Source organism: Platichthys flesus, chromosome 9, assembly GCF_949316205.1.
Source record: "Platichthys flesus chromosome 9, fPlaFle2.1, whole genome shotgun sequence".
NCBI classification, from domain to species: domain Eukaryota; kingdom Metazoa; phylum Chordata; class Actinopteri; order Pleuronectiformes; family Pleuronectidae; genus Platichthys; species Platichthys flesus.
Window position 1 is genome coordinate 15638963 of NC_084953.1, and position 27500 is coordinate 15666462.

Here is a 27500-nt window from a genome sequence, read left to right on the forward strand (position 1 = left end):
ATCATGAAAGTATTTTTTTCTCTACTTTTATGTCATATGATTTTATTTATTTATTTATTATATCTCTTTTGTATTTAATTCGTTTTAATTTCTTTAAATGCTTATTTTTTGTATTTTCAAATGTTGCTGTTGATGTGATTTATATCTTATGTCAATCACTTTAAATTGCCATGCTGCTCAAATCTTCTGTCACTCCACATATAACCTTGCCTTGAAGACAGGCATCAGGTTACTGACTGTGAGAATGTGACACATCAGACCCTTTGGATTCATTGAGCAGCATCATTGATTACTGCCAAATGACTGTATTTCATCATTTATCTGAAGTTTGACAGAATACTATTTTATGACTGCAATTACCTTACACTCTCATTTTAATGTTCCCAAGAAGGAGTGTCAGCATAACAGGATGATTATGATCATCATAATCAGCACAATACATTGGGAAGAAAGCAGAGCGACAACTCTTATCAGCCCCAGTTAGAGGCTTGGTCTCTGACTGGTTCATTGAGGACTCTGTTGTTCTCCTGCACCAGACCTTTTGCATCTATTGCAACATAAAAAAAAAAAATCAGCGGGATACGAGTTCAAGCTGCATTTGTGTTTTTCTTTCATTCATAAAAAAATGGTTGAGGAATGGTAAGAATGCAGGGGTGAGGGAGGTGAAGACCAACACAAGAGCTCAATGGGCATAATCCACTGGTGTAATGTGTTTGTTTCAGTTAAATCAAGACAGCTTGTCATGTGACATACTTGGCCATTTAATGTCTGCATATTATACAATCAGTGCAATTACATTTATTCAAAACTACACATCGTCATCTCAAAATAAAACAGCATCAGTAAATGTACATCTTAGCATATATCTTAACGTTTAATCAAATTGATTAGAAACTAGATTCAGTGAGGTAGAAGATAATCTACAGCAAAAGAAGCTCATTCAAATTTTTTATATAAGTTTTATCCTCATGTTAGATTGTGTGAAGCCCGAACGTGTCATTAAAACAGGATAGATAGATTAGTGGGATCATGTTAAATAACACAACTCTTTGTACCAAAATGTGATTCACTGGCCTATAAATGATATCGCACATATAGTTTTCCATAATATATTCACTCTAATAAAACTGAGAGAGGCTCGAAACATTGTGAGCTGTTTAAAAAAAATACAGACTCCACAAATCCATTTCTGAGAAGAGGGAAAAGCACAAATACATTCAGCTACGGCATCTTTAAGAGCATAGCACCTCATCAGCAGAGGTGAAACAGGAGAAGAGATGATCCCGATCCCTCATACTGATGTCGTTGTGCTGTTGTGGGTCAGGGGGCCGCCGGGCCGTCCTTGTTGGCCTCCAAGAAGCGGCTGCAGGAGGAAAAAGTGCTGGAAAAGCTGGATGAGAGGCCAACGATGTCAGTGGAAATGTGCGGGAGGACACCCGGTGTGGCCTGGTTGTAGTAGGTGATCTGAAACAAAGAACATTCGTGGGACAGTAAGCCTTTGCTTTTCCTTTGAGTTACAGTGCTGCAGTGTGCGGATTGCAACAATGCGAGCTGAACTGAGTGACCCTCTCGTCTGGCCAACCTTGGTGGTAGAACTGGAATCGTCCCAGATTGAGAAGCCAGCGCAGAGCACCTCTCCCCGGGTGTAGTCATGAGTGGGTGGGTGAGTCGGCAGAGTGACAGACCGCAGAGCGATCAAATATGGGTCCCTGAGAGGGGGGGGGGGGCATCATGTGACTTTATTAAAGAACAACTGCAGGGGTAATAATTTGACAGCACTGGAAGCATAAAAACATAAGATGTTATGGTAGAGAAAATCAAGACAGAGGGGAGCAGTAAAGTGGCAAACAAAAAGTGAGGAGTCATTTCTGAGAGTTCATTATGTAATAGATTACTACACCTGGCATCACATGGTTTCCTCCTGGATGCCAGTAAGATGAAGTCCGTCCCTTTGGCTCCTTTGCCAACAGACGGAGTAGTGACTCGATACAGAGTGTCCTCCTCATCTGCCTGGTTGATCAGCTCACACTCCCTGCAGAGGACACACAGCATGTCAGCATCAGCGCTGAGCTGCACGTCTCACACACTCTTCACCATCAACAAAGACAAGTAAGTGACACAGGAACTCCACTAAATTAATGATCATTCAGTAAGTGCATTCATTCAGACTGTTTTTTGCTTTTTTATCCTAATAAAGCAGGGCGGTCTCTGGACATTTTGGTTCTCTCTACGATTTAAGCTATTGTATAACATTTATTTCAAATGTTATTGAGCTTCTGTTCGGTGTCTTGGCATAGACATCTTGTGTAAGCGAGTCTTTCCATGCACATTTATCCCTCTTATGTATTATCATGGTGTTAATCAAATTCAGGATATGACACAGAATGAACACAGAGGTTTCATATCTATAACATTACTATCTAGAATGTTAGCAGAGAGGAGCAGGTGTTATCTACAGGAGACTTTCACTAACGGCTGTCCAAATACTCTATTTTGTTTAAATCTAATCGTTTTAATTATTTGACTTTCAGTTTGAATTCAGGCCCACACAAAGATAAAAGATATCAATATGAGTGTTTTTTAGCAGGAAGGTCAGGAAAGAGTCTGAATCAGAATCACACACCATTTCACTCACAATTAGGAAGTTACAGAAGCAAAATGACAGATGTAGCAACAAGTAGCAGTTTCTTCATAATCCAGCATCACCATTTCTATCACAATTAACAAAATCACAACTATTTTACTAACGGCAGAGCCTACACCTAAAGCTGGTCCTTGGAATTTACTTTCTCCTGTTGTCAACAAATACCAACAATTAAATAACATCAGATAATTCATCCTGTCATAAAAACATTAACTAAAAGCATCAACATGTATATTAATCCATTGCTGAATGCTGTCCTCAACAAATGAACAGCACACATCTCCTTCCCTTTTCCTCCTCTTTCAGTTGAGTTTGCTACAAACTACAATGGCCACAAGCTATTTGAGGAACTATATATTTCTGAGCAGTTTTTAACTAAGTTAGTTTTCAGTAGAAACCCATGGACCTGGGGATGAGAGCCACATGATGGTTTTGGGCCATTTTAAACGATTTGTTGAATAACACCCGACTTCTTTCAAGCTCATTCTGCTGCTGAACTGACTTAAAGTTTCTCTGTGTCCGATGATGCAAAATGTCAAATATGTGCACGTTACTGACTCGTAATGATCACGATCCCACTCTTTTCTCCTCCTCAGGTCTGATAAGAGGTGGAACGTCTGCTCTGCTGAAACGTTGACGTGCATCTCCACCTTGAAACACAGCGTTTGATTTTCCTCCAGTGTGTAAAGTCTGACCTAAGGAATAAAGCACATACACAACAAGGAGTCAGTGTCTCAGTCAGAGGAAGGATATATTCCACCTTTTAAAAGTGCACAGGTTGAGCTTGGTGTTATGATGAGATAATGAATGTGGTAAATTTGCATCTTTTGAGAATTATGTTTTTCAGGTCTTTATCTGCTTCAGGCAAAGTTTCCAGACTTTTTCTGATTTATTCCACAATTTAATGAAAACTATTTTGAGCACAGCCTCTGGTCCAAATCAACACAGATCAGAATTCATGGTGGAATCTCTGAAACCATTCAATAAGCAGCATCCTGAACAGAAGTACAAGCAAAACACTGACCTTATTTTTCTCCGACGTCAAAACCCAGTTGTTTCTGGTAGCCATCAGCTTCAGTGCTGATACATTGTTGTAGCTCAGGTATATCTGAAAAAACAAATGCCTGTCTGAACTCACATATTAAACAGTGGCTGTGTCTGAACAGGTTTACTGAACATCTGGGTCCCTGTTTTCCAGATATTACTGGTTACCTTGTTGCTTGGATCCCAGGGCACAGACAAGGGCACTTCAGTTTGCTTGCAGGAGATAATGTATTTCCTGCAAACATGAAGGGCAGCAATGAAATACTGAAGTCTGGGACAAGTTTGAAAACCTGCCGTTCATACAGGGGGAAAAGAATAAAGACCAACAACGTGACCAATATCGACCTTTTCATTCTAGCTCCGCTTTGATTCCACACAAAATGTTGTTGTGAAATAGTGGCATACAGGTTATACTGGAGGCGAGGGTTTAACAGTTGAACAATGAACTTATTATGACTCTGCACCAGAGTGTGCTCAGCTGTGATGTGCTGCTCTGCCAAGTCATGTGCTGCTGCTGGGGATTGTACACAATGGATTCTGTTGCACTACACTGGACAAACTAGGCCCCAGTGACACTTCTTTTGTAACACTTTTATTACTTTAACTGCATTTATAAATCATAATAGTTTTATAGTATTTTTTCATGTATTTTTGGTGCTGTCGTGAGTACTTTACTTTGGGAGGTGCTATTGGTGTTACAGTACTGGAGGGACTATTTCTTCAATCAAATGTCAGTTTTATTTATTATCCATATAGTTCTAAGAATCCATCTACCTTAGTTACCTTTTCTTTTTCAGGGACTGTCTTAGTTTTAAAAGATAGAAAAACTTTTTTGCATTTAAGCCAAATTTTAAACTGACCAAATTTTACATATTTACAATAAAGCAATGTAAACCTTGTAGAATATCCATCACATTCTAAAAAGAGCAAGAAGTTATGGTTTCCATTGACGTGCTAACCTATCGAGCCGAATCTTCTTTCGTGCTATGGCCTCTTGATAGCGCCTTTTTCCATCCTGTGAAACACGCAAGAACAAATTACAGAAGTCACACCACACAGATGCTTATTATGTGAACTTTTCCTATTTTAACTCTAAAACTGTCCTGCATACACGACTTTCTGTTAAAGACAACCACAAAACACTCACCACAGGCTCGGGCCGTATGCGGGGCAGCGTGCGTGGTTTCCTGTCACTGTCCAGCACCTCAAAGGTCATGAAAGCACTATTTATATGACGCAGAGGATCTCCGCCCTTGTAGGCCTCAGCACACACTCCCACCTCCATGCTAGAGCACATGCAGGCATACACACACACACGGATGTACAAGAAAAACACATGGTAAGTGGGTGGAAAGTCATTTGCTATTTGTGTGATAAGAATCTGTCTTTATGTGGAGACTGACCTGTGCTTGAAGCTGTTGTTTACAATGGCTTTCAGCACCAGTCGGTCACCGATGTGGGACGGGCCACGGAAATGGAACATGTCAATGGTCCTCAAGGTTGGGTGTGCGTTACACAAGCGACTAGATCAATATAGGGGCAAACAATTATAGCCGTACAGTTGAATGCCTAAGTGAAAATGCAGAAAATACAGTATTCTGTTCTTGACTTATGGTGTTAAATAATGGCCAGAAGAGTTTTGATGTCAGGGTGAAGTTGACTTGTGACCTTGTGGATATAAAATAAGATTTGAGACATTAAAGAGTGTCAGATTGAGCATCACCTCTATCAAACTTCATGAGATATATCGTGTTCACAAGAGCGCAATGAACGAACATAAAGCTTTTGGCCACGGCTGTTATTGGAAGGAAGGAATACAAATCAGGAGGTTTTGGTTCTTTGTCTCCTTTGACCTGATTACAAACATGCTCCTGGAAAATGGAAAACTAGGAATGAAATGAAGAACTTGAAGTATATCTGTTGCAGATGCATTAATTTGATTAGGGTGAGAAGATTTATACCACTTTTATTAATGTTGTAAAGATGAAGCTACATACAGAAGCCTGCTGCCACTCCATAACAAAACCTAACACACCTTTCAGGACTTCTCAAGCTCAATTACAGGTGGTGGGTGGGCATTGTGTGGGATGTTTTTGTGTTGTTCAGTGAGTCTTTGGTGGTTTATAATTCATGAGCTTCAAATGAGCTGGGATGTGGATTTTGTTTGCATGGAAGCAACTCCCTTGGGTTTCTAGTATTTAAGATTAAGATGAGTCAACCTAAGCAGGCAAAACTGTATCTATACATTTCATTCCAGGTGCAACCGTGTTTACACTGCTGACATAGGAGTGGTAAAGCTGGATTCCTTCCTTGATTCCTTTTTGAGGCAAGTTTTTGTAAATACTGGGACCATACCATGCTGCAATCGTAGCCACATTCTCCATCCAGGCCATGATCTGGCCCCCGAATGTGTTGACTTGATGATTGGCGTGAGGCGGTAAAACCAGCTCTACGCTCTCCACTCGTGTCCGCTCAGCTGGCACGGCGTTCTGGTACTCCTGGCATTCTCCTGGTGAGAGAACGGAAACCAGGGAGCTGGGATCAGTCAGGTTTTAATTGGTGCAGACGTTTGGCATATAGTGCTACGTTATAGTAAGCTCTTGTGTGTGTGTGTGTGTGTGTGTGTGTGTGTGTGTGCGTGTGTGTGTGTACCCAGTTGAGCTGTGCTGCTGCTCAGTAGATCTGTAATGATCTCAGCATGGAGGAGCCTCATTCTCCTCCTTTCTGCTGCCAGGCTGTACTCCATCTGCTCCATTTGTGTGCGGGGAACCACCTGCTTCAGTTGTACCTGTTAACAAACACGCACACGCATCAAATCCAGGAGATACTGAACACACATTAGAAGAATGCATTTGGGTCCATATTTGGTTTTGGCCTATTACCTTTCCAGCTTCGGTTCGTCTGGCAACAAATGTGCCGCATGCATGACAAACCTTCCACTGCCTGTCAGTGTAAAGGTCTTCACAAGTCACCAGGATGCCAACCTGAGAATAAAGGAATCACCACATTCATTACATTTTTTTGTAAAGTTCCACATATTGTAAGTTCATTATCCTGAAACCAAAACACTGGGTCCACCAACCTCCATGCTGGAAGTGAAGGCCCTGTTGACCTTTGCGATGATGTTGACGACCTTTCCCACCCTGGAGCAGACACACACAGATTCTTCTCTTTACTATCAACACGCAGCAACGATTACACTGCAAACACAGTGTGAACGCTTCGTGCAGAGAGACGTCATGTTCAATCATAAAGACATCGATTTTAACATTATGCTGTCCGTCACTGCAAAAAAACTTGGCTGATAAACAATTTTAAAATCAGTAGTGAACATTATTTAAGAGTACAGGATCAATTTATAAGATTGGTATTTTAAATAATGAATTTAATTAACACATAGGTGGTCTTTACAAAAACTGTGAAACTTGACCAACATTCCCACATTTCTTTGTCCTCCCCCTCAGTGTGTGCAATGGTTTCTGTCTCTCGACCAATTCTCAGTGGGAGATACACCTTGTCGGAGCAGCACTGAGGTTAGGCCTTACCCAATGGTGTGTTCAAAATTGATGTCGTCCACGGAGGCGGTGATACAGACACAGCCTGCATGTCTCTCAGCTGGAAAGATAGCAAAAATACTATGAGAACAAGCACAAAACAAAAGCGCACCTGCAGGTTGGACCTCAGACATGGAAGAATTTAAATGCATTTCATTATTCAGTCATCCCTAGAAAACTGATCATGTGTGTGTGGAGCTTAAAAATCAGTTCTTGACCTCAAGCAGCTGTTTTCACAAAAATGTTAATTCCAAGTGCCCATCTAGTTTGTCATAAATTAGAAAAAGTTATTTACGAAACTGATAAAAACTCCAGGATCAGCCCCTTAATCCCCATTACACCAAAATTGAATGGGTTCTTCTCACCCTCATCTATCCCTCTATTAAGTTTGGTGGAAATCATCCTGTGGATGAAAACACAAACTCTTTGGTGGAGGTCCAGATTAAAATGAATTATCAGCTATAATAACCTTATCACATTTATCAACATATATCTCTATATATATAAAGAGAGATATACAGTATATAAAAACTGTTCCATGCAGTGAAGCTAAGATGTGAGAAAACCACAGTTTCTAAATAATAATTTAGCTTTTTGTAAGTACTGTATCCATCAGCATTTGTTTTGCGAGTTGTGTGGTCCTACATCCTGACAACTAATTGCATTTCTACAGCCGTGTTCCTACCTGATAAACAGGCCGTGGAGTCCATCCACTTCAGCAGCTGTCCGGCGCTCAGCTCCCCACAGTGGTTGGAGTGGCAGGGCATCACGATCTGACTCATCTTCACTTCCGTGGGGTTTCTGTAAACCTCCCCACTCTCCTGGATGACGAGAGAGTCCAGCACCAAGTGGACCTCCTCCCCCTCGGACGTCATATCTCACAACTATGCAGAAAATTGGGTTTCAGCAGAACCAAGACACTTATTTATCTCTGTGATTAATTATCTCTCTCACCAAATAAGTACAGATCTCTGAGTCACACATCAACAAAACTGTTGCCTCAACAACAATGTTTATCACATATGACTGGAACCGGAAAATCAACCAATATAAGCCTTTCACAGACATTTCACTAATATGCTTGTCAAACTTATTTGGCGAATAAATAATGCAGAAAAGATTAGTTTATTTTCTCAATTCAAGTTCTATATATGGTATTTGGTTGTATTTGTGTTTTCTGTTTATTTGTTCAAATATATAATAAAGTTTATAGGTAAACTGTAAATTGTAAAGCCACAATTACATTTCTTTGTCATGAAAGTTTGATGGACATCTTAGGAATCACTGCCATTTTTTTTAAAATATATTTATGGCTGATATGTGTATCAGAGGTTTTTTACTCTCATCTGACATATCGGTCCAGTCTAATCAGAAAATGCATCCATTCATCATGCTTACAATGACTGGAAAGTCTTTTAATACCTTAAACTAGACAAAGCTTCTTGTTGTTTGCTGCTTTCAAAATCCGAGAGGAAAAAAAGCATCGTCAGTTTGTGCACTGATCCTTAAAATCTGAAACATGGCTGAAGCTAAAAGCACCTGCTCCACGTTTAATTCTGCTTCTCCAGAGAACTTCTCCGGAGAACTCAAACCTGCTTTATTTTTTAATAAAGAGCAGACCACGATTTATAAAACTATAAGGTTGATCTTCTACCACCATGTGATACTCTTCAAACAAAAAATATTAAAAAATATATAAAATTAAGTTGACAAAATAAACATATAGGGCCTGCCTATTCCAATATTTAAATTAAAACATCATTAGAGAGAGAAGATGAGTGTTGATTAAAGTATAATCAGTCTGACATTCACTCTGTTCATTTTCACCTTGAGGTTAATGGGTCAGAAACACAAAACTTAAAGTATTGAGTCAGAAGCACCTTGATTATAAAATCACATGTTTGTAATGTGGACACCCACGGATTTAGTTTATTTCTAAATCTGAAAACTGCACAGTCAGTGTGAACCGGTGCTGCAACACGAGACGCTTTAAATAATCTGCACCTCAGTCTGTGGTTCGAGGCATTGCTTAACATTTCTCCCCCTGGATAAGGAGGAAATGTATAAATGCCTATACTTACAGCCCTTTATGGCACTGCCCCTCCCCTATGAATAGTTCCGCTCTACACACACACACACACACTGTTTAACATGACAGTAACTTCTGCTCCAGTGGGACACACATGCGGTCAGTGGTCACCTGTCCTTCTTCTTATCCAGCCAGTGACCTTTAAATTGACGTCAGTACATAACAACGCTCCACACGAGCTGCTGCTTTAACTGCAGTCTCCCGGAATAAGAAACATAACATGCAGCATCAAAGACTGTTATTTACTCCACAGAACGAATGATGGCAAACTTCAAATTCACCAGATACAAGCACTTACCCGAGTAAAGAGTCCACACAGAGTCAGGAAGTGTCAGAGAAACGTCAGCAACCAAATACTAACACTGGCTGAGAGCTGCACACGAGACTGAAGCTCTCCACATTTCAGCTGTTCCTCATCAACACTGCTTTACACACAACCACACATACACACAACCACACACACCCAGAGCGGCTTTACTGAAGTATTTCCCCACTGTCTGCAGGGAGGGAGGGACAGGGAGAGAGAGAGAGAGAGAGAGAGCGAGAGAGAGAGAGAGGGCGAGAGACCATTCCACGTACAGGCCTGTGGTATGAACGCGTTTTTAAGGTGGATCTGAAATCACCTATTTCTATTTAATGGCTCATCGTCATCAGTGAGGCACAATATTTAACCGTGGACCATCTTATTGTTATATGTGTTACATTAAACAAGGCGTCATACAAGGCGTCAAACACCATCTGTATATACATGTGTGAGACCGATTTGAAACTCCCAAATAGAAAAGACAAAATTATAATATATACAGTTATATGTAAATATAATTAATTATTACTTAATATATATTAAATTAAATGAATGATGGTCAAATAAATACAAAATGTTACGTCCACACACCTGATAAAAAGAAAAGAAAACTATTTTTAGGCCTCAACATTTTGGAGATAGTGAAAGTAATTTGGTATATTTTGATTTTTGTTCGACTCTTTTTATTCATGTTGTTTGACACATACAAACACACGTACAATGTATATCCTTACAAACTGTTACTTTGCCTTATTTTTATATTTGTTAAACAGTAAGACAAAACCAAAATAAACATAAATAGTCTGATGTTAAACTCACATGAACAGACACCTTCTATAAATACAAATCCAGGAACATAGTTAATATCAATAATAACAGCTTGAAGAAACACAACAAGGACAAACTCACAAAAAGACAAAACTAAATACACACACACACCAGAAAAACAGCCTTGTACAACCACATTTATTTCTATGATTCTAAATAATATCTTCAGCTGTATAGACAAGAGAAAAACAAGAAGAGATGACCTGAATGGTTACTTGACATGACCCAGGTCAGAAACCAGTGAGCAGTGGGAGAAGTGGGTATTTCTTCATCCAACGAAGCTCGCTAACACACATCGCAGCTGGGAACGTCACAGCAGCGCGAGGCAGACCTTAAGACGAACGGCGCGCTCTCATTGGCTGCCGGCTGCGTCAGTCAGGCCCCAGCCCGCCTCTTCCCCCTCCGGCACAGGCTCGGTTGAGTCTCCGGGTTGGAGTCGTGTGCGGTTGCAGTGCGAGAGAGGGTCGCGATGATCTGACAGATGAAATCGAGAAAATAAAGAGCGAGCAGGCGGCGTCCTCCCTCACTCAGCCATGTTCCCCAAAGGCAAAGGCACCCCGGTGCCGTCGGACGGCCAGGCGCGAGAAAAGTAAGCTCCCAGCCGGGTATTGTTGTGTGTTTTTACCGCCGCGGTAAGTTGCTCCCTCCCGCTCTCTGTTGTTCGCTGGACGGGCGATTTCCTCCTGCCGTCACTGGAATTGAATGAACCGCCTTGTCTGCTCGCCATTCCTGCTCCGAGTCGTGTTCCTGCTGCCGTCGCCTCCTCGCTGCCGCTCCGCCGACCCACACAGCGGCGGTTTTCCACAGTTTGAACCCGCGGTTGTGTTGATCATTTCTGCGGGGTTTTGTCGCTCGACAGCTCGGGGAGGAGAAGACAATAACAGCGCAGTTACATTGTTTTCAGTGTTTGCGCTCCCTTTTTATTTCCCTGAGCCCATCAGTGGCACCAGGACACTGTAGTTCACACACACAGTGCTGCTGCAGCTGGGGTTTAATATCTCACATCACCATTTTAAAAGCGAGCCGCTGCCTCCACACTTTCTCCTCCACAGTCTTATTGGTGTGGATCTTCACCAGGCTTGGCTTGGTTTGCTCAGTCCCCATTTCATTTTTTGGCAAGGGCTATTTGGCAGCCATTGTTCAGAGGGCCTGTACCAGACTCCAGTCACTCAATGTGCCAGTAGAAAATTCAACCTGATGTTCCTCCATTTATGTTTTAGGATTTGATTGTTTAAAATCTAAATTGTATATTTTTCTTTCTCACACAGGTTGGCTCTTTACGTCTATGAGTATTTGTTACACATAGGAGCACAGAAGTCGGCACAGACCTTTTTATCAGAGGTATGTGGCATTTAATCCCACCATGTTTTATATATTAACAATTAACACTTCATGTGGTCTTTGGCTATAATATAAAAACATTTTTAATAATCACCCCCCCTTTTCCCCAGATTCGATGGGAGAAAAACATAACACTTGGAGAACCCCCTGGATTCCTACATTCCTGGTGGTGGTAAGTGATCATGTTCTTGTCTCCCTGTAAACATGTCCAGAGGTTGTTTGGGTGCTTTTTTTTTTTTAATGTGTGTGTGTGTGTGTGTGTCTGTGCTTCATGACCTGTCTTGTCCACAGTGTATTCTGGGACTTGTATTGTGCCGCACCAGAGAGGAGAGAGACATGTGACCACTCCAGCGAAGCAAAAGCCTTCCATGATTACGTGAGTATGGTGCTTACATGGGAACTGTTGCTGCGCATATTGTTCTGTCCTCTGCCGAAGAAGGCAACAACTTGGCCGGGACCAGAAGGGGTTTAAATGTAAATAACCCGCCTTGGGATCAGGTTGTGCAATGGGTCTAAAAAAAAAAAAAATTGGGGTGAAATCTATCGGTGCAAAGTAATCATAATCAGTCTGTCAACACTTCAGACCGTACAACATCTCTCACATCCTCCTTCAAGAGTGATACAGCTGCCAGACCTCAGGACATTGTGATTCCCTTTAGGCTTCAAGTATTATCAAAACAGAACCTGCCGTTTGTTCTGCACAACTTTCCCAGACTTAATGATACACGCAGATCTCTGACATCCTTATGGAGGATTTGCATCTCGCTAATTGTGCTGTTTCCTGCTTTCAGTCGGCTGCATCAGAAGGGGCCTCTTGCCGATCAAAGAAAGTGTCACCAGCCCATCGGTGGCTTAGTCTGTTCCCATTCTTGTGTTTCTGCAGCCATATCTGAAAAGATAATTCTGTTTCCCATGAGAATAGAAAAATTCAATTTGTGCTTTGCTGCATCAGCACAGCCACGATGGACATTAGAGGTTAAGTAGTCCCCTCCGGCTGTCTGATACACAGACCAGTTCATGATGTGTCGGACAGGAAAGGGTTAAAATGGAGATGTTGGTCTTGCTCTTGGCAGATAGGGTTGTCAGGGTAACAGGCCTCCTGATCTGGCAGGTGACCTGGGAGCCAGGAGAGAGGCTACAACGTGGCTCTGCCCTTTTCAATAACCACATTCCTAATTATTCTAACTCAAACAGACAAAGGGAGGAGTGCATTTTGTTCGAAACCAGCCTCTATTCACTCGGCCTGCTTCACGACAATTGACTGCAATGTCTTGGCCCTTGTTTTAGTTGTTTGCTTGTTATTTGTATAATGTGATGGGCGATTGTAGTTTTGACTGTCGAATTTGAGAGTCAGACCGAGTCAAGCCGACTGCATCTGTGTTGAAATCATGTTTCCAGATTTGAATTATGGATTAAGGTGGTGTCAAAATCATCTGTTTTTTTGGCAAAGGTGTAAGATTTAATGAAAAAGACTTTTCCTGTAATCTTTGTATTAAATTGAGGAAACATCCTCAGATTCCTTTTGAAAGCATGAACAGCACAACATAAGCTGTTACATCTCAGCCCGTGGTGTGACTGAAACCATTTTCATAACATTGAAAACATTAAGCGATTGATTGATGGGGGAAACAGTCTTGATAGTGTGCTGCTGTGGTGTGGAGCTTTGAGAGTTTCTGTGCGGTTGACTCTCCCCGACATCTTGTGGTTACCCTTTGCTCTGATGTTGGTTTCTCCTTGTGTTCATTTGTGGATGCTGGGAGGTCAGAGAAGTGTGTTTATGTGTGTGGACAGTACAAGTCCTTGGACCCTTGCCTTTGTCTAGGTGTGGGGGAGGTGAGCGCTGCTCTGTTAGCCGGCAGCGCTCGTAAAGCCCTGGTGTATTCACGATGGGTCTGACGAACGCTCCCCGAGGGGCCCCGTCGCCATGGCGTCGGCGGCTGATTGATGGCTGTCACGGAGCAAAGGGGAGTGGCACCGTGGCATATGCCCAGCACACACCAACACCATGGAGGAGCTGAGGGAATTAAAGAGGAGGGGGGTTGGGGAGGAAGAGGAGAGTAAGGGACCTGCTAAAAGTAACTAGAGAGAGAGAGAGAGCATCCAGTGAGGATCTGGAGCGGGTTTTATGATGTTGATTGATGGTTAAACATTTACAAGCTAAACATAAGGGCTGGTTTCTTTTGAGCTTCGGTTCCAGTGGAAGAAGTGAGGCTGTTAAGAGCATGCTGGGTCAGGAGCTGGCAGTTGGGTGGTCTCTGAGCTGCAGCTCGGCATCTTTCTTTCCCTTTTACATCTTCCATTGTTTCGTCTTAATTTGTGTCTCTCACTGGGTTATTTTTTGCCTTTCACATTTTACCTCCTGGTCATCCCATGGTCACCCTTACCCTCCCGTCTCGCTTCCCCTTTCAACCCACTCCCCCCCCCCCCCCCCCCCTCTCCTCTTTGCTCCCCCTTTTATAAAGGCAGCACAAGCACATCCGCCGCCACTCTGGCCTTTTGTAACCTCCTTCAGTGATTCAAGGATTCAGGGAAAGATTTGTTTCGCTGGAGTTGCCTGCGTGCGTCTAAGAACACATGTGTACATGCTGAATCATTATGGGCTAGGGAGGAGGAGGGGGTGATGGTCTGTCTTAAAGAAGGTCCCCTGGGAAGTTGTAAGGACAAGAGCTCCATAGCCTGAGGCAAGGCTCAGACATCTGTCCTTTTCCTGTACCAGAGAGTCTGTGGTGAGACGTGGCTCGTTTAGACCAGAAGCAGCATCGGTCTGTTTGGGACAGTCCAGCAAGCGCAGCTGTGAGCTGCCTTCCATAGAAAAGATAAAGATCTAACATAAAATGTCTGGGAACCCATCATGCTCATTGTTTCTCAGTCTAGCAAACTGTTTCTGTCTTCTAAAGCGCAAAGTAGCTTGTGATCTTGTTTTTTTACTTTGAGGCCAATACAGTTTATTTTTTTCATTTTTTTTAATACAGCAGTGTTTACATCATTATTTATTTTCAGGACTCATTCCAGGAATAGGCTACTTAAGGGTAGAAGAATAAAAGCAAAAACTAGTTTCCCTAAGTGGCCAGACAGTGTGACTGAAGGAGAGTTTACCTTTCTCCTGTTAAAGGAGCCATAAACTGTGGATCTGTATCTCCAGTTAGATCATGATAGACAGACATCTGCTTACAATTACTGTGCAGCAACAGTCACTCTCAGGTTAAGATGCGCTTCTCTTTATAAAACAGGAACATTTCACAGTGTTAAGCCGTTTTCAGACATGACCTGCGGGTCAAGTCCGGAGTTTACCCAGAGTTTGCCTTTCACACAGGCACGATGCAGCATCTGATATGTGTCTGTGGTTAACGTGCGCTAGTGGTTAGCTACTGTGTCTGTGTACCTGTCAGGTCGTGCAGGTGTGATGAAGTAATTGCTGGATTGTTTCAGGCACGGTGGGTTCTTGACTTCACCCTTGTTTATCTTGCATTTGGACAACATGTCTGGGCAGTTTAACAGGTTGTGTTTTATGTGATATGCAGATGGTATTCAGCTGATGTTTAGGGAACACTCCCAACATGCTGCTGATTTCAACACAAGATTGAAACCCCAAAAGATAATTTAATGATACTGTGACTTAAAGGAGGCAGACATTCATATTTTATATTCACACTATCCTTCTTCCGTAGTGAGCTATTACATACTTTTAAAATGAAGGTGTGGGGTGAATAGAGTAAAACATCTTTATCGGATGATTCAAGAGTTTGTCATATGCACAACAATTACATTAAGCATTTGTTGGCAATGGAATGCTTTGGTCACAGGCTCTCTTCTAGCAATGCTCAGAATATTACAGCAACAATAATTGAATGAAATTAATATAAACTAGAATATAAAAAAATATACATATGTCTAAAATATATATATCCACCTAAAGACAACCAAAAGTGTGAATATGCTAAGGTGCTGGTTTAGTGGAATTATTGCAATCTTATTATTAATATTTATAAAGTGGTTCTTTATAGTGCATCAACAAAATGTTCACCTGTTCTGTAAGAGTAAAAACAGCAGTATTTAGAAGAGATGCCTTTAAGGCCCAAGCCTTAGGTTGTGCCTCTACTTCTGAGAGTGTTTCTCCTTCAACAGCCTGGGTTAGGATTAGGGTTAGCTCAAGATGGGTGAGGAAGAAGGAGTGCAAGTCAAAACCCATGTTTTCTTACACATCTTCATCAGGAGTGAATTTTTACATAAAAACTCAGATGATAGGGATATTCTCTCGTTGAAATCTCACTGTATATCTTACCTAGTAAAGGAAGGAGGATTTATATTCTCTGTGTCGTCCCGCTGGTGGAAGTGAGGCCTGATGAGACGTGACTTCTCCCTGTGGCCTCACTTCTCCCCCTGCTGAGGTATTTCACAGTGGCCCTGCAGTGGCAGCCTGAGCAGATATAATTAGAGAAGGTGCAGTCAATACCGGGGAGTGTGTTGGCTATTGACCAGTGATGTCTGTAGAGCTGTGGGGCGCTGGACAGAGACCAAGAGTGTTTTTGTGCGCATGTGTGTGTGTAGGTGCTGGTACATTTATCGTTCGTAAGTAAACAGGCAATTATTACTGTATTTACATTAAAGTGTGTGTGACGCATGGTTTGTCAAATGGGATCGGAGGAGCTCCTCTCCGTCTGCAGCCACTCTCTGTGAGCTAAACCCCACAGCTCTGAAGACATTAGCTCATCTCATATTGCTGCAGCTACAGGGAAGAAAAACTCAGTCAATTAGGAGCGTGTGACCGAAGCAAATGGCACATTAGTGAATTAGGGCTGCGGTTTGAGCAGGAAATCGGCCCAGCGAGCCCCTGCTGTGCAGCAGCACTTTGGAGCCACTGACTCAGTGAATCCCACTTGATCCTTATCTGACCCACTGGTTCTTGGATCAGCACGGCTCAGAAGCCTCAGTAAGGATCCTATTGATACCCCTTTCATAGAGGAGACCGACAAATTATGAGGATCTGTTCAGTGTGTGTTCTTACTCCTTTGTTCTGGGTTAGTCCACAGGGGAATTGGATTCCTCCTGTGTACTCCACTTGAGTCCAGCTGTGCCAGGAATCTCAGTCGAAAGGAGCAAAAAAAAAACAGTCTAACAACAGACTCCCATTCATGTATTCCTATTGAACTTGTTTTTGTGCAGCACAGTTAGAGTTGTAATGTTTTTACTGTTTTTCCATCCTAGAGTGCAGCAGCAGCCCCCAGTCCTGTGATGGGAGGGATGCCCCCTGGTGAGGGCATGCCAGGAGGACCCATGCCACCTGGCTTTTTCCAGGTCAGTCCAGATCTACACGGATCCTGTTACCATTAGGAACACTTTCCCACTTTTACTATTACTATCTAAATTAATAAAGTCATATATCCCGAAGGCTAATTAAAATGCAACCCTAAATTCCAAGCATTGTTTAAAAATAACGTCCTAAATCCTGAGGGTTATTCTTAAGAGCTGACAGAATTGCAAACGGTTATGAAAGCTTGAATTTCTCAGCCTCTGAAGCCGATATAAACATGAAGTAAAAACACTTAATAGCTTAAACATTTGGCTATCATTGTCAACCATTGCCTTTTGCCCAAACTTTTTAAAAAAACAACAAGGCTAGCAAACTCGCCAAGCACCCCCCTTCTTCCTCCTCAAAGATGTCTCCTAGCGACTGCGTCCTGGTCAGCAGGGACATCCTATGGGTCTGAATCTTCATCATTGTTGTTTTCATTGTTGTTTTCTTCAATGAAACACTGCTGTTATCTGCTTCAGTATTGCTCCCCTTGCTTAGATCACCAGCCATTGTCTGAAACGCAAGTATTTCAGCGGATCTTGAAGTCTAAAATTGAACATCTGAATTATGTTAATGTTCTATTTTCTTAGTGGCACTTCAGCAGATGTGTAAAATATAGTCCAGGTTTTTGTATATACTCTGGAGCTGTAGGTCTCCAAGTTTGTATCTGCACTGGTCTGCGTCTTGTTTTCTTCCACCTCCGCTCAGTGAACCGGTAGTAAACATCGTCATAGACGTTTTGTCTGCTCGGGCCCTCCAGTCCTGTAAACAGGCAGGCGTGGCCATTTTCCCTAATGGAGAAATCGAAAGGTGCAGCACCTACAGTAAATCAATACGTCATGAGGATAAACTCTTTGGCAGGCAACTGTGTGGAGCTGCCTCCGAGAAGCGACATAAAATTTCAACGTTGTTCTGCCGCCGCTCAACCACTCTCCTTTACTGTTCTGACCTTGAAGCAACAAAGCTCTGACTCATGCGATCATGCTAAAGTTTGGGAAAGACATTTTCACGCATGAACACATTCACACACACACACACACACACACACTCTCTTGTACTTTATGTACCAGAATCTAGGAGGAGGCTCAATTAGACCCCTCTCACTCTCTAAGATCAGCAACATTAGCGACACAGTGCCGGTGTTTGGTGCTGTTATGAAGCTAATTGCATAGATCTTAATTGATGCTGTTAATTCGGTGAAATTAGCACTGATAACATGCTGCATGCAGCAGGCTTCTTGATGTTTTGACTGACAGGCAAAAGAGCACACATCCTCTCCATCTCTCTGTCTATTTCCTCTCATTCAAGGCCAAGTCATTTGCTTGCTCCTCTCTGCTCTCACTCTCTCGTCCTCTCTCCCTGTGTTTGCTTCATGAAAACGAGCGTCTTATTTTTTTGTACATTGTTTTTTGCGGCAAAACTTTAGTTCTTGCACTTCGACTGTCCTCTGCCCCGCATTAACCCTGCTTCTCTCTCTGCCTCTCCTTTTGTCCCTTCTGTTTCTTCTCCTCCTTTGTCTTATTCGTCCCATCCTCCCCCCTCTCTCTTTCTCTCGTTCCCCTTGTCTGTTTTCCTCCTTCGCCTCTTCATTTTGTGCAATGCCACAGGGTCCTCCTGGTCCCCAGGGCTCTCCTCACCCTCAGCCTCCTCCCCCTAACAGTATGATGGGACCTCACAGTCAGGTAACGCTCCCTCTCCCTTCTTCTCTCTCTTGTGCTCTGTTTTTTTGCTGTCTGCAGTCATTTTGGAACACGGGTTCTCAGCACTGACGCTCCATGCTTTGGCATCCTTCTCAGCTTGATGCTTTACGCTGCTGTCGATATTCACGAAAAATATGCTATTGAGAAATTAGAGTTAAACTAGATTTTTGGAGATGTACATGTCTGCTAGATTTTAATGTGGTGATTGTGCTTTTGTTCTAGTCCTTTATGTCGCCACGCTTTGCTGGCGGCCCAAGAGGTCCACCCATTCGTATGGCCAACCAGGTAATGCACATCCACAAAAACATCCACACACACACACCATGTATTTAAAACTGAAGTTTCATTGGATCTTTGTGTTTTATCCCCCTTAGTCGCCTGGTGGAGGACCAGGTCCTCATCCCATGCTGCCTAACATGGACCCCACACGACCACAAGGTGTGACATTGTGCTCTTTTTCTCTTTAACTACTCGCCACATATGAGGCAAAGATATTACTTAATTTCTTCTATCTTCACATAAAATATCTTTTCTCCCCCCAGGCCATCCTGGCTTGGGGCCAATGCAGAGAATGAGCGGCCCTCGAGGCATGGGACCCATGGGTCCTGGTCCTCAGGTAGGCTACTTCGCCCACATTTACCACCATGTTAAAGAACCATTAATAGACATCTTTACTTGATTGGTTCTCTCTTAAAAAAAGTAGCTTTTTCTTATATTCCTGTATCATGTTGTTTAATGACTTAGAAATTACATTTTCATGATATTTGTTGTCTTTTCAGAACTTTGGTGGCGGGATGAGGCCTCCACACAACTCTATGGGTCCGGGAATGCCAGTAGTCAACATGTGAGTCTTCTTTCCAAGTAAATGCATGTTTCACTTGTATTTCAACCTGAATGTATGATCTTACTAAGGCTTCTTTTGATCTTACTATGTAGGGGCCCGGGGACTGGTCGGCCATGGCCCAATCCCAACAATGCCAACTCTGTGAGTACTGATGCACAGACACGAACACACAAACCAAGAGACATGGTGGTTCGGATTGCAGCCTTTCCTCTCAGAGCGGTGGAGGTCTAATGTTTTCCGAGGATCTAGTCTGGGATGTAATTGTAGTCTTAAGTGTCACATTTCACAGACATTTGGACATACAGCCATAATGGTGTTAGGATGATCAAATTATGACATTTGGATGTGTAGAAAGCGGCTCGCATGCCCATTTCTGTTCTGTAATGTTTGTTTTTTTGGTTTCAGATGCCTTATTCATCACCCTCTCCTGGTGCATATGGGGTGAGCACACATTTTGATGTATGTGCTCCTGCATGCTACAAAATTATTGCATGTGAAAATAAAAAGTTTGATTTGTTTTAAATATACATTTGGCAAATATGTTGATATTTCATATTGCTTCTCCAAAGGGGGCATCTGGAGGAGGAGGACCTCCTGGAACTCCCATCATGCCCAGCCCTGCAGGTTAGTGTTGCCCTGACCTAAGCTGCTATGCATTTGACTTTGCAGATCCTCCATATTCTCTCCGCACCGTGTGTGATCGCAAAGAGGGAAAAGAGAACTAATATCTCCTGGTTAAAAAGTGGTGACACACGTCTAAAAGATACATGAATGTCTCATAAGAGTTTGTGATGATAAGAGCCGACACCAGTGTCTGTGTGTTGTCAAGTAAAAGTTGTGATCTATGCAGAGGAGTTAATATGTCATTTCCTGCCTCTGCCTGTTGCGCCCGGCTGTATATTTGAGTATTTGTTGCTGTTGTGAATGCGTCTGTGCAGAGAATCTCCCACATGGGTGAAAGGCAGACTGCGGGTAAACTCCGTAGCCAATTCCCCGGATTTTACCCGCAGGTCAAGTGTGAAAATGGCTTTACTGTCATGTAGTGCTATCCAGGATCATTTATATGTATGATTGTTATTTCCAGACTCCAACAACTCTGGTGACAATTTGTACACCATGATCAACACTGGACCCGGCAACCGAAATAATGTAAGTGCGTTTTCATGGCCTTCATTTTTAAACCATTTCTAAAACTATTCAAGATCTATATATACGTTTAACTGAATCCACATTATTTCAGCTATATATTGGGGATAGTTAGTCTCTCTGTAGTACAGTGGCTGAAAAAAGTTTGATACCACTTACAGAGTCAACTACAAGTTCCACTGGTACAGTTGGTATCAATTTGACCCACATTTTTTTAATTTGTCTTTTTTACTAACAACTACACATAAAACCCCCTTTGCACAAAGCCCTCAACCACATTCCTGTCTTTTCTATGTCAAGAAAACTGTTCTCAGGGTCACACCTGTGAATGGAATGAGGGTCACTTAGTAAAGAAAGGGTTTGACGGAGGACATCAGTAAAGTGGCTGAGGCATGCAGTGCATCATGAGCTCCGCTGGTTGTTAAGAAAAGCTTCCACCAATTGCAAAACACCTGACCTCTCAGGGTCAATGCCATCTCCATAAACCACTTTGTGTAATAGCAGCATGCAGCTGATGGAGAGTGAGGGTTTCGGTCTTTTGGTCTGCACGTCCATGTTATTGGGCAAATACACTTTATTCTCTTTGGAAATAATTTGAACTGCAAAATTGCAACTTGAGGCTGGCATACTGATGGAAAGAAAGAAAAAAAAAAAGAGAACCTGTGCTGCAGGCGTGTTATTCCTGACTGTCCAGCTGTATGTGTGAACTGTGCTGTGAAGATGTGATAAGTGAAGCCACGCCGTCTTGTTTCTCCTTCAGTTCCCCATGGGCCCCGGCTCTGACGGACCCCTGGGAGCCATGGCTGGGATGGAACCACACCACATGAACGGATCACTAGGTAACACACACACACCATACATCCACTGACACAACGTCAACATAATGTGGCTGCATTCTTCTGTATTAAATGAGTAAACATTTATTTAGCATGTCGGGACAAAAACATTGTTGAATTGTTTTTCATGTTTATTCTCAGGCTCTGGTGATATGGATGGAATGAACAAGGTAAATATTGTTAAGGATATTTGTTTTAAAACTTAATCTGGAAAAAAAGGATACATTCTCTGCATTTGCTTAAATGTTGCTCACCCTTTCTTTCCAGAATTCTCCAAACAATTTAAGTGGCATTAGCAATCCTCCCGGGACCCCAAGGGATGACGGAGAGATGAGTGGAAACTTCCTCCACTCCTTTCAGAGTGAGAACGTGAGTCTCTTCTCTTCTTTCCCGTTCCTCTCCTCCGCTCTAACACCCCTGAGCTGTCGGGGACTGTAGTACTTTGATGGAGCCAGAGGTGGAGCACTGTTGACCGCACAGTGACGCCGCAGTCACAGTGGATTAACATCACTGACTGCAGCAGCACTGTGGAGAGTAAACTGTGTGTTTGACCAGGGTAAAGATGTTTTAATCCTCGTCTCTGTGCCCCTGCAGTACTCTCCAACCATGACGATGAGCGTGTGACCCCCTCCTCCACCCCATCCCAACATTATTTGCCATCATTCCGAGGATCTGAACTCACTATAGGACACAGCCAAACGCAGCAGCACCGAATCAGGGACCGGCGCCACTTTGGTTCCACCCTAGACGCCTGAATGCTGATCGGAGAAATCAAAAAAATCAACAACGGCTGGCAACTACTGCTCCTTGCTCAAAAATGAAGGACAAATTTCTCCCATTTATCACAACCCACCAAGTGTGACAAAACCAGCTACTGAAATGCATTCATGACACGTTTTACGTTTTCCGCAGAGTCCCGCCCCACCCCCCATATTCCCTCTAAGTCCCCTCGGAGCAAAGAGGAACGAAATTGTTGAAGTTTACCTCTTGTACTTTTTAATCATTGCTTTGTGGTGCAAGATGTGCAGGAAATATCTCCGCTTTTTGTCACTTAAAAACACTGGAGAGTGTGCATATGCATTGTGTGCTTGGAAAGTCTTTGTCATGTCATTTTACTTAACGCCATGCATACTGTGTCACAAACTTCGGTTGACACAGGACTAGAGAATTTGCCTTTTACTCTGTGGCCACCTGTCTGAATTATGTACTACTCTTCCCAAAACGCCCATTCTTCTATTTAAAGAGGTTTTTAAAGGGGGGGGAGATGTGAAAGAAAGAATTATGGCTTTTATTGGGACAGCCTTTCATGGTATGAACGTGCTCAGATGGTTCTACAATGTCAATTTTCAGTCTGTTACTGTTGACGGCGACGCGTCCCTGCACCCTCTGCCGTTTGGTTTTCAAGCGGCCGGCCTGCCGCTTGCGTCCTGTCGAGGGAAACCAGACTTTGGGCATGAGAAGTGAGTGCATGAATGCTGAGAATCTGTGTACAACATACTACCTAGTGCTGCTCTTCTCTATGTGGACACCTGCTTTAAGATGTGGTGTATATCTCTTTACCTGCCTGTGCTTAACGCTCTGTGCTCTTCATCATCGTAGCCTTCTGTGTTCTTTCCAATTTGATTCTGTTGAAAATGGCCATGAACGAGCTAGCCCCATTTCAATCTTAATGCGTATTGGTTGTTCATGCTCCCTTCCCACCGTATCATTGGTCGTCCCCCCTCCTCCCCTTTTGTCCCACTCATTTTGTTTCTTCCTTTTTGATACGATCTTTGACTATGTATATTGCCCCATTTATTCATTTAGTCAAAGCTTTCTAAACTGATTCTAGTAGGCATCATTATAAACTTAGCAGCAGTCTTGTAAATGTGATGAGAAATCTTTTTGTTTCTTTTTTTTTTTCTCCAGTGAACATTATGCATTATACACATCTGTCCTATGTTGCCTTTATTTGCTGATATTTTTTTATTTCAAATTGAGGAAAGATTGCTTGTTAATATAATTTTACAGTAACTTATTTCAATCTGTGGCTTGTTTTTATTTGAACATAACCTTTTGAAAGGAAGGTAACTGTTTTACTTTACTACTTTTAAACTTACAAATTAAAAGACCAAAATGTACCATTATTTTTTTCTACTTGAGTTAGAATAAGAAAGTACTTTCTTTAAAATAAACTTAAAGTATTAAGAGTACTTGAGTGTAGCCTATTCCTTAATGCAACAGTCATGGCAGTGGCCTCTTCTGAATCCATTTCAGGTGTTTCGTCTTCACCAGAGTCTAACACTACCTGTTTGCTCTGATTGGATCAGTCGACCACTTCCCCTCTTTGATAATATATAAAAAAAGAATTAAAGATTGTATAAAGTAGTGCTTTGTAAAAATGTAGTGGAGTAGAAAGTACAGAAATGTGGTGGGGTTGAAGTGAGGAGAACCAGAAAATAAATTTACTTCAGTATAGTAACCAGGCACGTGCACAGACAGACCCCTATTGGTGCTCAAGCACTGGCCCTTTTGCCCTGGATGAGAAAAGTGCCCTTATGCTGGAGCCCAATTTTCTCTTCATTCATCAATATTTAAGAATAAAAATTACTCTCTCTGTCATCAATTGATGATTGCTGGTTGTACATCAAATTGCCCTTGAAGGATATTAAAGATTTGCTTTTATAGACAACTTTGGTTAATCACAAGCTGCACAAACTAAGCTACAGCAGCAGAGGAACCCAGCAGCCAGCAGGGGGCAGCCTCAGGACATCACAGCAGACTGATTCTTTTAAGGCTGGCAAAGGTTGGAAAAGTACTGGGTTATTCTCTTACAAGTATGTTAATGTTATATGTAGTAAAGTAGAAATTATTTTCTCTTAAGTTTTAGTGATAATTTGTCGATTGTTATTATTTTTGCTTAATTCCTCATGGCAACCATCAGGCTGTCTGTCCTAGTTGGCAAGGCGTTGGCTCTCCAACAGGAGAGACCCGGGTACGAATTCCACTCATTCCCATCTTCTAGCCTTCAACATATTAAACTCTTAAAAATGGCAGGATTTCTCCTGTTAATTCCTAAATATATTACACTATGTATATTTAAATTAATTAAATATAAAAACAGGAAAAAATGTAATTAAAAAAAAAAGCTGCACGCAGTTCGCTTCTGCGCAGGATGTGCGCAATGGGCTTCTGCGCAGGATGTGCAGTTTTTTTTTTAATTAAATTTAATTAAATTTAATTTAATTAAAACAAAATTATATTTAATTTTATATATATATTTTTTTTTTATATTAAATTTTTCATCATCATTTCTCCGCGATGGTTCAGGGGTAAATGATGCTGGTCTTCACAGGTGACTGACCTACGCAAGCCCGTAGCCACCCCCCTTCAGGAGATTATGTGCTTGTGTGTGTGTGTGTCCGCGGCGCTTCCCGGTTCTTCCCGGCACTACGCTGCCTGTGCGAACAGCCATAGTATTTTAACATAGGCGAGGAAAAGGTGCGTCCCCGGGGTAAGATGATGATGGTGTGACGTTAATGTATTGTTTTACATTGCATGAGTCACGTCTCCTATGTCGCCTGTACTAGGAGCCGCCCGTTGAGCCGGCTCGCTGTCTGGCCGGTAACCAGCCGTCCGGACCGCTCCGTGAATAAGGAGGAGGATGTTTCTTTACTTGGAATGCGGCCACTTCATTTCTCGGATATACAGCAGGGGCAACACTCACATCACCTCCAGTTGGTCCGTCTCTTCTCGTTATATAAACACACTTTTAGCGTGTTTTCCCACAATACCCTGGTGCACTACGTCACACACTACAAACTTTCCTTAAAGGGGCAGGCCATACCTGCAACACAACAGCTCTCGGTCTCAATACAGATGGCAAGAGAAAGCAGAGACGCAGACTCAGCAACTACATCCGAGATCCGATGCACCTTATTATTATCTGAGGGATTTTTACACTGTCTGATAAAGATTCCGACAGTAAAGGCAAGGGGTAGGGAACAAGTTAAGTCTTTCATTCTCACTTTCCATCTTAAAACTATGACATGAACTGAACTATGAACTAGTTCATGAGAGGTGTGAACTTGCACAGGATCAGACAAACAGGTAATGACCTCTATATATACAGTCTATGGTAATGACGGTGTTTGTGCAATCCCCCGACGTTGTTTGGTGATAAACGAACCACAACATTAGCGCCGATGAAAACATTACGTCGCAACTGGTCCGACGTTTCCTAAGAAATAAACAAAAACTCCGTGATTTCAAAGCCTTGTCCAGCTGTTTACTGACGTTAGTCATGTTTAGTGAAGAGAGAGAGGGAGAGAGATACAGACAGGCAGACAGGCAGGCAGGCAGGCAGGTAGTTATTGAAATGAAAGGTAGGTCTCAATTTGAGCTACATGACAGTCTGGTGAGGTATATTGTGGTATATTACTAGTGTAATGCTGCTTATGCTTCAACTCTGTCAGAAAACAGTAAAAAAAATGTGTGTGTACTGTGTTGTCAGCTTTATAGAGAATATGTAAGTCACTCTTGATAATTATGCACAACATTGATTTATCTCATTTACATAAGTTGCAGCATAATGCCAAGAAAAGAGAGACTCCAAAAGCAGAAGGACAGGGAACTGCAGCAAGCAGCTCAGGCTAGCAGCTCTCTTTTATCTTGGATCAGGCCATCAACTTGTAAAACAGATGAGGGAGCATCAGTAACCCTACCTGGTCCAGAGGAGCCCATCACATCACTAACCCTAACATCAACATATTATTTGGTTATTCAATATTGCCTAGTTTTGTCCTGTTTTGCCTGTTATTCATTTATTTATTCAAATTGATAATTTGAGTTAGTTTGTTAACAAAAATAAATATATAAGTTGAAAATATCCTACTTTGTTTACTTATTTATTATTTTTAATTTCATAAACAATTTTGGCGATGGGTGCCCTTTTTTTGGTTCTTTGTTACATCCAACCACTGGGTATAGCTACTGTTAAATGAAGGGTCTGTTTTCATTTGCTGCATGAACACAAACACACAGTGCTGTTTGGTAATATAAGGGACTAAAAAAACCTCTACGATAGACATTTGGTTCATTTTGAGGTTTTTATTCTAAAGCTTTTTGAAATACTTCATAGTTTTACCCCTTCGTGAGTAAAGCCTTCAGATGACCATATGCAATACTAAACGGGAAGGAACGTGGTTGTGTGGGAAGGAATAAACACTTCTGGGTTTAACTTAATTTAAGTGAAGTGTGAAGGCAGCTCTGTCAAGTCCAGCAGCTCCTCATCCTCCCTGCTCTCCTCTATCTTCACCTCCCCACAGGAACTAACTGGTAACATACACTTCAGATGAATGTGAAGAAGAGAAAATATTAAATTAAGATGACACCTGGATATTTAATTAACTCCCTTTGAAAAAACTGCCTTTCATAATCAAAGGTCATCTTCCTTTAGATCATGACTCTCGTGGTCTTGACATAACGTTTGGACAGATCTAGATAATTAACAGAATAAAATGAAATGGCTCATGTTTCTTGTTCAAAAGCATTCACATTCAGTCAAAGCGAAATGGCTTCACATTGCCCTCTGCTGGGCTTCACCAGACTGGGCCAGAGGTCGTCACCACATCTCCCCTCCCTGAACCCGCTTCTACATCCAGGCCTCGGCTTTACGTAAAAGATGCAGGCCTGAATCTTGACATCAGTACATTGCTGGGAGGATGCAATGTGACTGTGTTCTGGTTCCTGTCTAACAATAGGAAACGAGGCTGAGCTGCAGGCTGGCTGCTCTCCACAGGATGTGGCCTGGCTGGGCAGGAGCCAAACCCCCTCTCCAACTTCACATCCACACAGTTAATGTTATGAAAGCTGCAGCCTCACAAAACTGCTTTGTTC

At 42.3% G+C, this 27500-nt stretch overlaps 2 protein-coding genes across 6 annotated transcripts; one reads left to right on the forward strand and one right to left on the reverse strand.

Annotated features, from left to right (window-relative positions):
* Positions 1-745: 745 nt before the first annotated feature.
* On the reverse strand, positions 746-9825 carry acot11b (acyl-CoA thioesterase 11b). 2 transcript variants are annotated; one of them, XM_062394957.1, is made up of 16 exons: positions 9630-9825; positions 7928-8126; positions 7234-7303; positions 6771-6831; positions 6571-6672; positions 6341-6476; positions 6044-6197; positions 5092-5211; positions 4836-4974; positions 4648-4703; positions 3857-3923; positions 3669-3752; positions 3203-3339; positions 1901-2032; positions 1583-1709; positions 746-1464 (listed from the first exon to the last, which is right to left on the reverse strand). In XM_062394957.1, the coding sequence occupies exons 2-16, from the start codon at positions 8115-8117 to the stop codon at positions 1321-1323; spliced, it is 1719 nt and encodes a 572-aa protein (XP_062250941.1). In that variant the 5' UTR covers positions 8118-8126; positions 9630-9825; the 3' UTR covers positions 746-1320. The 2 variants fall into 2 exon arrangements, with proteins under 2 accessions (XP_062250941.1, XP_062250942.1); XM_062394958.1 differs by lacking the exon at positions 9630-9825 and adding an exon at positions 9443-9589.
* Positions 9826-10869: 1044 nt separating this feature from the next.
* On the forward strand, positions 10870-23640 carry ssbp3b (single stranded DNA binding protein 3b). 4 transcript variants are annotated; one of them, XM_062395591.1, is made up of 18 exons: positions 10870-11052; positions 11732-11804; positions 11915-11976; positions 12096-12180; positions 17010-17099; positions 18705-18779; positions 19020-19082; positions 19172-19235; positions 19340-19413; positions 19577-19641; positions 19734-19782; positions 20047-20100; positions 20211-20265; positions 20726-20790; positions 21548-21626; positions 21765-21793; positions 21891-21992; positions 22218-23640. In XM_062395591.1, the coding sequence occupies exons 1-18, from the start codon at positions 10997-10999 to the stop codon at positions 22245-22247; spliced, it is 1170 nt and encodes a 389-aa protein (XP_062251575.1). In that variant the 5' UTR covers positions 10870-10996; the 3' UTR covers positions 22248-23640. The 4 variants fall into 4 exon arrangements, with proteins under 4 accessions (XP_062251575.1, XP_062251577.1, XP_062251576.1 ...); XM_062395592.1 differs by having other exon boundaries at positions 10872-11052; positions 20047-20082; XM_062395593.1 differs by lacking the exon at positions 18705-18779 and having other exon boundaries at positions 10871-11052.
* The last annotated feature ends 3860 nt before the right edge of the window (positions 23641-27500 follow it).

Bases quoted from the DNA above. Each gene is read 5' to 3' on its own strand.
- acot11b (XM_062394957.1), bottom strand. From the start codon at position 8,117: ATGACGTCCGAGGGGGAGGAGGTCCACTTGGTGCTGGACTCTCTCGTC. The intron at 4,704-4,835 runs GTGAGTGTTTTG...CGTGTTTCACAG, and splicing joins GCATACGGCCCGAGCCTGTG to GATGGAAAAAGGCGCTATCA. The intron at 3,753-3,856 runs GTAACCAGTAAT...TTGTTTTTTCAG, and splicing joins CCTGGGATCCAAGCAACAAG to ATATACCTGAGCTACAACAA.
- ssbp3b (XM_062395591.1), top strand. From the start codon at position 10,997: ATGTTCCCCAAAGGCAAAGGCACCCCGGTGCCGTCGGACGGCCAGGCG. The intron at 19,083-19,171 runs GTAATGCACATC...TATCCCCCTTAG, and splicing joins CCATTCGTATGGCCAACCAG to TCGCCTGGTGGAGGACCAGG. The intron at 19,414-19,576 runs GTAGGCTACTTC...TTGTCTTTTCAG, and splicing joins CCATGGGTCCTGGTCCTCAG to AACTTTGGTGGCGGGATGAG.